The following is an 11,787-nucleotide window of genomic DNA, read 5'->3' as shown; positions in this document are numbered from 1 at the left end:
AAAAAAAAAAAAAAGGCAAAAAAATAAACAAACAAAAAACCACCAAAAAACCTAGATAGTTTTTGAAAACAGTGCCTCTATCTTATGCTTTGTTAAATGTTGGCTTTTCAGATTTTTTTTCCCCCTTTGCCACACTATAAATTTAATCAAATGGAATTGTCCCCACATGGGGGTGGTCAGATTCCTGCTTCCTTAGCATGCCTAAAAATTCAGTTTATATCCATAATGCTGAATAGGGTAAGAAAAGAAGGGAGGGATGCTTGGAGAAAGAGCTGGGTTATATTTATTTAGCTTTGATGCTGGGAATAAAATCCTTCCAGATGTTCCCTCTGCTACCATATGACCCTACTTTCTCAGAGCATGGCCAATGAATACTACCTATTCCACAGCCATCTTGCCTCTGAAAATATCTTCATGTTAGTGACATTACAATTCCAGTGTCCCTGAGACCTCCATGGCTGCTCTGATTCAAAACACAGACGAAAAGAGGAAACTAGAATTCACAGTATCATTTTCCCACTAATTGAAGAATTTTATATTCTGAAATGTTTTTGCTACAGGAAGGACTCCATCAGAGGTGAATTTATCAGGAGAATACCATTCATATCCATGGCAGTGCTACTACAATGGCTAGCTAACATCCTTTTCACATTTAATCTTCCTCCATTGAGACATTTTAAGGCCCAAAATAATAAATGTCTCATAATAACCAGATGTCTTAACCCAGTTGATAAAGTCATGATGGAGAAGAAAGAATACCTTCTTTCCAGCACGGGTGTAGGTGAGGCTTGCTTCTGGCATTATACCAAATCAGCTGCCGGCAGCCATCATATGCACAGGAATATTCGTCATCCCCAATGCCGTAGCCTTCCTGGAGAGAGACAAGGCCCGGAAGATTAGCAAAGCTCTGCCTGCTCTGATCTGGGAAGAGACAGTATATCTTTTATGACCATTAACCAGATGGCTGGAATTCCAAGCCTTTTGGATGAAGCAAGAGCTTATGGTTTTTGGAAGATAACTAAAATTATGATCTAGAGGCTGGATTCCAAGTGAATAGATAATGACTTCACCAACAAATATTTGCCAAGTGCCTCCTTTGTTCCAGGCACTCTCACATTTGTTCATTCATTTAATTCTCACTAACCACCATCAGGCTGGTGGAATTATACTTCATTTTAAGAGGAAACAAAGGCTCAGAGAGGTCAACCAGCTTGCCCAAAGACACATTACTAAAAGAAGTAGAGCCAAGTTTGGACCTAAATTCTTCTGATTCCAAGATCAGTACACATGTACCTCACTCAGTACAAGATCAGACCAGGCAAACAACTTTCTTGAATGTAGTAGACTTCAAAACACCCAAATGTGTAGAGATTTCAAAAGTGGATACAAGAGAAAGGTTAAAGTAGACTCTCATTTAAAAGCTATTCTGAGATCAGCTCAAATTGAACACCATACAAGTTCTTGGCAGATTTTTCTTTTATTACTTATTGCCTTTCAATTATTTCACAGAATTGTTAAATAAAAGAGTGGGCCAGGCACGGTGGCTCACGCCTGTAATCCTAGCACTCTGGAAGGCCAAGGCGGGTGGATCGCTCAAGGTCAGGAGTTCAAGACCAGCCTGAGCAAAAGCAAGACCCCCATCTTTACTAAAAAATAGAAAGAAATGATCTGGACAACTAAAAATATACATATATAGAAAAAATTAGCCGGGCATGGTGGTGCATGCCTGTAGTCCCAGCTACTTGGGAGGCTGAGGCAGAAGGATCGCTTGAGCCCAGGAGTTTGAGGTTGCTGTGAGCTAGGCTGACGCCACAACACTTTAGCCTGGCAACAAAGCCAGAATCTGTCTCAAAAAAAATAAAATAAAATAAAAGAGTGGATGGGATTTTTAAGAAATTATTTTGAGTGCTTATAAAAAAATAGAAGAAATGGAAGAAGCATGTAAATGCAACAATTGCTATCTTTAAAGGTCAATGGTGAAAAGCTTTAGCTGAGAAAGGAATTGAAAATGTGGGCCAAAACCAAGTAAGAGCTCAGTCCTGATGGCCTGCTTATCTATGGCGTAAACAATGCAGGGGCAGACAGACTGGGAAAAAGTTCTGACAAACTCAACCACAATGTATTGAATTCTTGGGCTACAATATATTGAATTTGGATGAATGTTGTTCAAAGTGACTCTTCTGAAATAGCTGTTGATACACACTATTCATACTATTCAAAAATTAAATGAATTTGCATTTGATTGCCTTAGAAATTCACCAGTCTAGAAAGACCGCCTTGCTACCCTTTGCAAAGGCTGAACAAGTCAGTAAGTAAGAAACTTAAAAATCACTGAAATTTGGGTGTTGGGGCCTAGGCAAAAGGCAAGAATTCTTTTTGTCTTACAATTTCCAGTGTCCTAGAAAGTCCTTGACAGAACACTGGAAAGATATTCCTAGAAGATTCCTAGCCACCAAGAGTTGTTAAGGATCAGACTCATTACACATTCTTTGCTATGCAATGTCTTTGACGCCTGGATGAATTCCACAACAGAGTGGCACTGTGGGACAAAGAGGGAATGAACGCCAATAACCACAGACCAACTTCTACAGATCTAAGAAGTAGGTGCCTCTGCCTAGCAGAAATGCACTTTATAAATCCCTTTGAGCTTACATCTCAAAGAGCAACTTTGATGTACTATACCTTGTCTCAGCTCAGAAACATTCCCAGTATGATTAACTTCCATTTCCTTTGACTGGGACAGATAAATGAGAACGAGGTAGCTAGTTTGGTATTTGAAATGATTATTTTGAACTGCCTGTTTTCTGGTCATGTATATTTTGGCTTAGGAAACACTGCTAAAAACAAACAAAAGGAAGTCTACCTATAGCTTGTCATTCAGGAATATTTTGAGTCTCTTCCCCATGTGGTGGACACTGTCCTTTATTCTGCTGTACAGCACCCCGACCTCTTCCTGTTATGGGGAATGTAATAAAGGTAATGTTCTGCCTCCTGGAAGTGGAGGGGTAAGATATGATCCAGGTTTGGCTAATTGGACTCTCCCAACAAATACTCAGTATGGTGTAAGTGACCCAGAGAGGAATGGTTAGGACTGACTCACAGTAGTAGTGTTGGCTGCATCCTGGTCAGATCATTCTCCTAAAACAGTGGCTGTTGTACTTCCTGTTTCTTGGCCCTGAAGTTGTCTTAAAGCACCCTCAATAGTTTGCCACCCCTGTGTCTCCCACCGTCCCACCTCTGCCCCAAACAGGCTTCCAGGTCATTCCTCCAAGGCTGGATGCTTCAACAGGGGAAGGAACTGTCCTGACTAGGGCTTGAAATCTTCTCCGTCAGCTGAAGGCTAGGTGGCTTTGGGCAAGGTTCTTAATTTCTCTGAACCTCATTTTCCTCATCTTTCAATGGGAGAATAATACCTTTCCGAACTCTCAAAAAGGTTAGAGCTGAATACGTGAAAGACCTGTCACGTGCTAGATGCTCAAGAAAAGGCAAAAGCTGTTTTAGGTAACTCAGAGTACATTCCTGGAGACTTGCTTTTCCCAAACCTCCATAAAAATATAAAACACAACAAGACAAACTATTCTGTAGGTGACCTGAATGACAATTATCTTTTTTTTTTTTTTTTTAATTTTAAAGAGATTTACTCTGTGCCAAATTTGAGGACCACGACCCGGAGCCACGCCCAAGAGGTCTTGAGCAGTGGACTCTGACAACTATCTTTAAGCTTCACATTTTAATGATCTATCTCTGAGCCGAACACTTTGATCATCCTTTCAAAACTGAAACCTAAACAGTAAGAGTTAAAATAAGAGGCACTATAGAGAGACTTCAAATCTTTTAAAACTGGGTGTACCCTAGGAATGACTTATTCCATAAAACCATACCCTGTCTGTACAGGCAAAAAGATTCAGAATCAGCAGAACAATGTCCATTTGAAGCAACATTGTAAGTTTGGCAACATCATTAAAATCCTCTATTTGGGAAAACACATGTTAGACTTCACCAATTTCTAACAGGGAATCCACTAGTACTTAGATCAGAGAAAAATGTTTGTTTTTAGAGGCAACCAACGGTCTTTAAGCGATTTGGAGGGTAAGAAAACAGACTTTAAGCCTCTTAACTTGAGAAACCAAAGGTCTGCAACTATTAAGGCAGAAACTACAGTTTCGCATAGCAGATGAAATGATTCAGCTTCACTGGCCTTTTCCTCCAATTTGTCTCTCCCCAGCCTAGCAGTTTTAGTAAAACGCCACAAACGATTCCAGTGTACAATATAGCCTTGTTCAAAGGGTCCTTTTGAAACTATGCTCATAAGCTTAGCATGGTGGCACATGCCTGTAGTCCCAGTGACTTGGGAGGCTGAGACAGGAGGATGGCTTAAGACCAGGGGTTTGAAGCCAGCCTAAGGAACAGGGCAAGATCCTGTCTCAAAGCAACAACAAAAAACTATGCTTATGACAGGCATAAGCAAAGGTGGATCACTTCTGAAATTCATCCTAGGACCTTACATATTTGATGGGGGACTATTATTTAGACTAACAAACTAATCCAAGGAGCTTTTCCAAGCTCAAATGGTAAAAATCATATGAACACAAAATATCCCTGAACAAAACTGGATTAATTCTAAACATCTTATAATTTGGCCAACAGAAGAAAGCCAATTGGGCTAGGTGTCAGAAGGGAATAAAGTGGCAAGAAATCATACATCTGTCGGGAAGGGAGGAACGCCAACTTCTCTCACACTCAGGTAGTGGTAGCCCGATCCTGCTTACTCTAGGGTTTAATTTTCCCTTTTATATCATAGCCTTCTATAACAAAAGATGAATACTGTTTTTTGTTTTTTGAGAGAGGGTCTTGCTCTGTTGTCCAGAATACAGTGCTGTGGTGTCATCATAGCTTACTGCAACCTCCAACACCTGGGATCAAGCAATCCTCCTGCCTCAGTCTCCTGAGTAGCTGGGACTATAGGTGTGCACCACCACACTCAGCTACTTTTTCTATTTTTAGTAGAGACGGGGTCTCGCTTTTGCTCAGGCTGGTCTCAAATTCCTGGTCTCAAGCAATCCTCCCATGTCAGCCTCCCAAAGTGCTAGGATTATAGGCGTGAGCCACCATTGTCCAGCCTAAATATTAAATATTGAAAACAAACATGCCAACTAATTACAAAGTAAAAATCAAGTGAGAGAAGTTAAGCCAACATTTAGTACTTTTTGAAAGGAAGAGAATTCCTACGAAGTTCTTAAAACTTAAACTCAAGGTAATAATCAGGACTAGTTTGAATATAAGGACCGAGCCAAAACCGTGGCTGGGGGCTGGAGCAGAGCCGGCAAAGACAAAGCACCCTTCTAACCTCTAGGTGGAAAATTAATGTGAACTTAAAACTCAAGGAAAAAAAAAAAAGGCTGAGAGGTAATTTCACTTGTGTTTTCCTATTTCTCAATCAGTTTAGCAAACCACTGTTAGGGATCTGGCACCATGTGGTTCAGCCCAAGAAAAGATTATTGAGCCAATCTATTTGAAAAATAATCATACGCAAGTATCTTCCACCCATCCATCAGGGGTAAAAAAAAAACAAAAAAAAACTGCAGCTGCCCCTATTTGCACAGTTCTTCAGGGTACTCACGTGATTGAGAAATTTGCTGTCTCGAGTGGCCCAGCCAATCTGCATGACACCAGACGTGACCACTGTTACTTCATAGTACCACACCCCTGCATCCACACAAAAGGTGCAACGCACGCTTTCAAAAGAGGAGGCGTCACAGCGAGCCTGGCAAAACCAAAGAGCATGACAATACACCATCAGTGCCCAAAGACCACGAAAGATAACTGACCACTGGGAAGGTTGAGTGTATTCTTCCTTATTAAAGCTTTCGGTGGACTATTGTTTCCTCCTTGGTCCATCTTCTGTGACAAAAAGTATTAAACTAAATGAAGTACATTCCAGGACTATTTTATAGTCTTATTTCCAGAGAGTTCTAACAGGGTTGGTGCTAAGCTTAGAAGACCTCAAAGATGGCTGTAGTAACAATTAGTCAAGGCCACTGGCTTCATTTTTAAGTACTTACAGTCCTTTGCTTTCATATTAGAACCTTTTAGAAATGTACAAACATTGCTTTAAGCTGATGGGGAAGAGGAAGACATAAGACAAGGTACTGAAATACAATCTAAAGCAGAAAACTATATAAGGCATTTGGCAACACACAGGATCAGAGAACTGTTTGTAGCCCTTCTTGAAACAGTTCTTTAATCCTGACATGTCTAGTGCCTTATGGTACCTTCCTGTACATAAGCAGCTCTTTCATCAACCTTCCCCATAAAATCAGCAACATTTCTAACACACAGGGAGAAAGGGAAGCACCAGACCTACAACAATTGGTTATGAAAGGATTAAAAAAAGGAAGGGCTTCTTTTGAAACACTGGTCTTTGTATCTTTAGCTGAATAAAATGGCAGAGATTAAAAATAGATTTACTTAAACCAGTCAGTAAAAACAGTATAATGCTCACAATAGGTGTAGTACCATGTGGGATACAGAAGAGTAGATAATGGCCTCAAACACCCTCTCTCCCACCACTTCTACCTCTAACCATTCTTCAAGTACGAAATAAACTTCCACCTATTCTGGTAAGACATCGCTTTTGTTCAGAAGTAGGATGTGAAAATGAGAGCAAAACGATTCCTGCCCCCTGCCCCCAGGGTCCATCTGTGGAAGCTTTACCTCCAAGCCATGAGGTGAGATCTTTAGGTACTCGCTGACATCGTTGCTATTCAGCATGGCCGTAATACTACTCAAGTCCACTTTCTCATAGGTCAGCTGTCTACCTTCTTTTAAAACTGCAAAAGACAAAGTGGTCATGTTTCTAAGGCAGGCTGCTATAGAACAACAACAACAACAAAAAGCTAGTACAATCTCTGGCTGCCATCTAGCCAAGGAGTGGAGGTGCTTATGAATGGCAGAATAGGTGGGAGGACTTATATTCTTAGCTTTGTTGCTGTGCTACCATATGAAGACTAATCAAGCACATGCTAGGAAAGGCAGCACTGCTAGGTTTATGCTTCCATTCCTTATAGCTATTGTTTTGCATGAAACATAATCCAAATTGCACTCTTTCAGAATTATTTTTAACTGGCACTTCACTGACTGTACTAAGCTCCTCCCCACAATATTGGGGTAGGAGTTGGGGGTTACATGTCCAACTGTGTTTTAACACAATTCCTAACGATGGAGGGGGGGCTGAGGATACAGTATTAATAGTATAGGTTGAGCACCCACAATCTGAAATCTGAAATCCAAATGCTCCAAAATCCGATACTTTTTGAGTGCTGACATGATGCTCGAAAGAAATGTTCAACCTGATAATTGCAAATATTCCAAAATCTGAAAAAATTCAAAATCCAAAACATTTCTAGTCCCAAGCATTTTGGATAAAAGATCAACCTGTAGTAGTTTTTGTACCAGCAGCCCTTGGAGGAGAAAAAGAAAAAGTCAGGAACTTTCATGGTGTAGGTAAGACATGATTTGGGTTTTGAAGAGCAAAGTTGGGATAGGGAGAGGATAAAAGAAAGGGAATTCCAAGTGAGGGAAATATGTCCAGAGGTAGGAATCATCAGGACCTGTTTATAGGACAGTGAGAGAGAGTTTGTGTAGGCAAGAGCTGGTTAGATAGTACCATATAATGAAGGGCCTTGATGCAGCAGGAAATAGGGTGCCAGTAAAGGTTTTTGAACAGGAGAATACTGGAATTATAAGTGTTCTAAGAATTCCACATAAGTCTTGTCTGAAAGGTCTCTAGGGTACTTTTTTGCTAGAGTACATCCAACCTACCAGTGGGGACCTTATAAGGACCCACACTCACCATTACAAAAGGAAGATCAATGAGCTTATAAAGAAATGTGTTTGGAAATGGAAACAAACATTTCAATAAAGGACAACTCCCACTTACAGAGATTGTCTAAGCTCCACTGGGCACAGAAACCAACTTGACGTTTCAGATAATCAGGATCATCAGCCCAGGACTCCAATGTGACAAGCCGGTTGCTAATACTGGACTCAGAAATAGTCAATTTATTTTCACCTGTTTGGAAAGAGGTAATCCTTGAATTAACAATGAAAGAGTAGGATGATTTGCTGGGTAGATTAGTGGTGGTAAGGAACGAGAAGAGGCAATTAGAGAACTTAAAGAGTAGAATGGACTTTCATTAAAAGTTCTAGGAATGACATAGCTTTGACTATTTTCTCGAAGAGCAATTTCATCACAAAATTTTTAGCTTATAAAAAGTGAGTAATCAGCCGGGCACAGTGGCTCGGACCTATAATGCTAGCACTTTGGGAGGCCAAGGTGGGAGGATTACTTGAGGCCAGGAGTTAGAGACCAGCCTGAGCAAGAGTGAGACCCCATTTCAACAAAAACTAGAAAAATTAGCCGGGTGTGGGGTCACGCACCTATAGTCCCAGCTACTCGGGAGGCTAAGGCAGGAGAATCACTTCAGCCCAGGAGTTTGAGGTTGCAGTGAGCTATGATGATGCCACTGCACTCTAGCCCAGGTAACAGAGCAAGACCTTGTCTCGACAAAAAAAAAGAGTGAGTAATCATGGTTACGAAGTTTTGATTCTTAGGTGAGAAAATCCTTGCCTTTGACCCTGTTATACTTCACTAGCCTTAAAAAGTGTCTACCCAGGCAAAAACAGAATGTATGCCTGCCTGATGGGGTTCGAAGTGTAGACTCATCCAGTAACTAAGAAAAACAAGATTTTTAACAACCCATACAGAAGATCATTAGTGCAAGAAGTCACTATACCTACTTGTCTGTGCAAACTTTTCCAGTGCGATAAGTGCAAAAAGCATGACTGTGGGGTGGGACTGTAACTTCTGAAAGACAATAAAAGATAAAAAAAAAAAAATCATTCCCCTGCAGAGTTGGCAAGTTGTCAATTTCATCTTCATGCCCAATATGTACTAGATTTTTGGGGAGCAGTAAGGAAAGTTTTACTCATTCAAGTCTCAGTTATTCATTTGGCTAATAATGTTAGTAATACAGAACCAAGACAGAGTCTCTTAATCTTACGTTTTTCTCTTGAAGTCACTAGGTTAATTTATAGATTTGGAAATTCTAAAAGTATCTTGTAAATACACTGTGTTATTTTACTTAGTAACATTTATATTAGGGCTTTGTTATAGAAGAATATGGATTCTTACATTCATTTAAGCAAGCCAAACAGAACCTAGAATGGTAAGCTAAAAATGACCTTTTATTCCAAACTCTAAAAAGAACCACTCATCACTGCCAAGCTCCAAAATTATAAATAATGAAATTAGCAACTAATGACTTAGTTTTTAACCTGTTGCCTAAAAGGAATTCGACAAATGCTGATAGTAGATGGGAGAGAGCAACAAGTGAGCTTTTTTAGTTACATTTAAGTTCTTATCCCATTAGTTCCCATTTAAAGAAAGGTCTATTTGTTTAACATCAAGTCTTCTCATAGCCGTGCTTTCCCACAGCTGTGTCAGGAGCCGCCTGGGGAGCTCTAGAACATCACATGAGATTCCCACTCACTTCCCTGGTGCCCACCTAAGTTCTGCAAAGCTCACATAACCACCGTCCTCCCCTGCTGCAAAGCCTATTCAGCATCCTGTTTCCTCCCACAGCCATTCTCAATCTCTTCTGCCTGGCTTCTCAGGCCCCAAACCCTCTCCACCTGGCTGCTCAGTCTGTGGCCCTCCTATCTCTGAACACTGTCTTCTCTGACCAGACAATTCTCTGTCTCTGGGCTTCTGCCTTAGCCGAAAAACAAAACAAAACGAAACACAAAAAAACATTTTTTCCTCCTCTGGGCACGATCAAATGCTAACCTTATGGCATGGCCCAGCTGAAGATCCACCTTCGTCAGAAGTCTGTCTTTCATACCTATCCCAGCTCTCACCACCTATACCACATATCTCCCTCACATTCTCTGAAGTCTTATGGCACTTAGTCTGGACAAAGTAATTTTGTCCTTGATAACATTCTGCCATAAAATAGAGGCTAACTGTCTTGTCTCAAGTAGTTTTGTTCTCTAAACTAACAAGTACAGTTAATGAAGGCAAAGGATTGTCATACTACTTCTATATTCCCATGGTGCTCACTTAGAGTAGTATAAGTGTTTTAAGCACATATCACATAGGTACTGAAAAATAAGGTCTTTCAGATCTGAGTTTTGAAAAAGGCCAATGCTCATTAGACCTACAAAAATAACTTTAAAAAATACAGACCCCTCAAGACTGCAGTCTAGTGCTATGAGAGATCTGAAGGCATAGCCTCAGCAAACCACAAGCTTTACAGACAATATATTATATACTCCAGAGACAACAGTTTTAAGAGCAGTAGCAGTGAGAGGGAGAGCGGGGAGGATTAGAGATTTATATACACTGGGAATCTGACCTGATGGGCTCCTGGCTTGTAATGCCATGTAATTTTGTTTCCACTGTGGATGTCCCTATTACTACTTGGCAGACTCTAAGGACACACAAAAAAGTCAATCATAGCAGCTATGTTAAGACTAAATTTAAAACCAGACCAACTCAGCTGTTTTTGCTTGTAATAAATTCCTATCCTACCCTCTCTCTCTCTTTTGTAAACATAGGAGGAAATAAATACTCAGGAAACACCTGCAAATAGAATTTACAACTGATTCCATTCTCTGTGCCAGTGAATTTGCCGGCAATTTGAGAAAACGTACACTTCTATATAAATAAGAATAAGTAGCTTTGATGTCTCACTTACCAGACACTGTAGCAAATATTCCAGTATTCCTGGGCTAAGTAAACCTATACTCGCAGGACCTAGACAAATACAACAAACACTTGATATAATTAAAAGTGCCATATTGCTTTTAATCAGTAATAATAATCAAATTGTTTTGGTAGAACCTGTACAAAGTACTCTCACACACATTATCTTATTCAAGCCTCCTTTTCTGAGGTAGGGAATAGTATCATCCCCACCTCACAGTTGAGCAACAGAGCCCACAGAAGTGACTAAATCCAGGGCACTTGGGGAGCACATGGCAGAGTCTGAACCAGCACCCGTGGGTTCTGATTTCTAATCCGTTTTTTTCTTCCATGACACATGGTGTAACTAGCTGAGCTATGCACCTGTACTTTGTTGTTAACTTTCCTAAAATGGGTAATATTCATAAATAAATTAAATATATGCTTCTCAGGAATTGTTCCAATCTACTTTTCTTCTTCCCCAACTTTGTATGCCTTTATAATCCAGCTAAATTTTATTAAGAGTGTGTGTATATTTATTATATATTATTACATACATATATAATCTTTGTTATGCTGAATTTAACTTTTTCCCTTATTCTTAATTTTAAAGGACATAAGTACAACTTTTTTCTTTTAAATTTCCCTCTGAAAATCCACAAAGCTAAATTAGGTTGCATTTTCCTCTGTGGCCTTCTAGTAATTTTCTTTCAATTAGTCCCTGTCCCTCAATTATTTATTTATTTATCTATTTTTGAAACACTTCCTTCTGGTATAGCAGGTTCAATCAAAGACCTGCAGTACAAATTTCCCCTTAATGTCAGACAACTTAAGATCTTCCTCTGTGGAGTGTCCCAGAGTTACCTGCTAGTTTTTCGGCCAAGCAGCCTAGGACTGCAGATGTGTTCCTGTGTTTGGCAGGATGGCCTGAGTCCTGGCAAGCTACTTCTCCATTTAAATTGAGAATTTCAGTCAATTTCTGGAGTGCATCCTAAAACAAAAATGTACAAGTGGATTTGATATATATACTACTCAGGTTGTTT

At 40.0% G+C, this 11,787-nt stretch overlaps 1 protein-coding gene across 1 annotated transcript in view; it reads right to left on the bottom strand.

Moving 5' to 3' along the window:
• The window catches only part of RSPRY1 (ring finger and SPRY domain containing 1), a 72,273-nt gene that overhangs the window by 26,943 nt on the left and 33,543 nt on the right, over positions 1-11,787 (bottom strand). The window contains exons 5-11 of the mRNA XM_012657421.1: positions 11,609-11,735; positions 10,758-10,816; positions 8,800-8,866; positions 7,940-8,071; positions 6,715-6,830; positions 5,621-5,764; positions 760-871 (exon numbers count right to left, since the gene is read on the bottom strand). Of these exons, the coding sequence (XP_012512875.1) occupies positions 760-871; positions 5,621-5,764; positions 6,715-6,830; positions 7,940-8,071; positions 8,800-8,866; positions 10,758-10,816; positions 11,609-11,735 (757 nt within the window). The remainder of the gene's footprint in view (positions 1-759; positions 872-5,620; positions 5,765-6,714; positions 6,831-7,939; positions 8,072-8,799; positions 8,867-10,757; positions 10,817-11,608; positions 11,736-11,787) is intronic.

This window comes from Propithecus coquereli, unplaced genomic scaffold (assembly GCF_000956105.1).
Source record: "Propithecus coquereli isolate 6110/MARCELLA unplaced genomic scaffold, Pcoq_1.0 Scaffold540, whole genome shotgun sequence".
Classification (NCBI taxonomy): Eukaryota; Metazoa; Chordata; class Mammalia; order Primates; family Indriidae; genus Propithecus; species Propithecus coquereli.
Note: the sequence above shows the minus strand (reverse complement) of the source record. Positions and strands in the feature narration are given on the sequence as shown.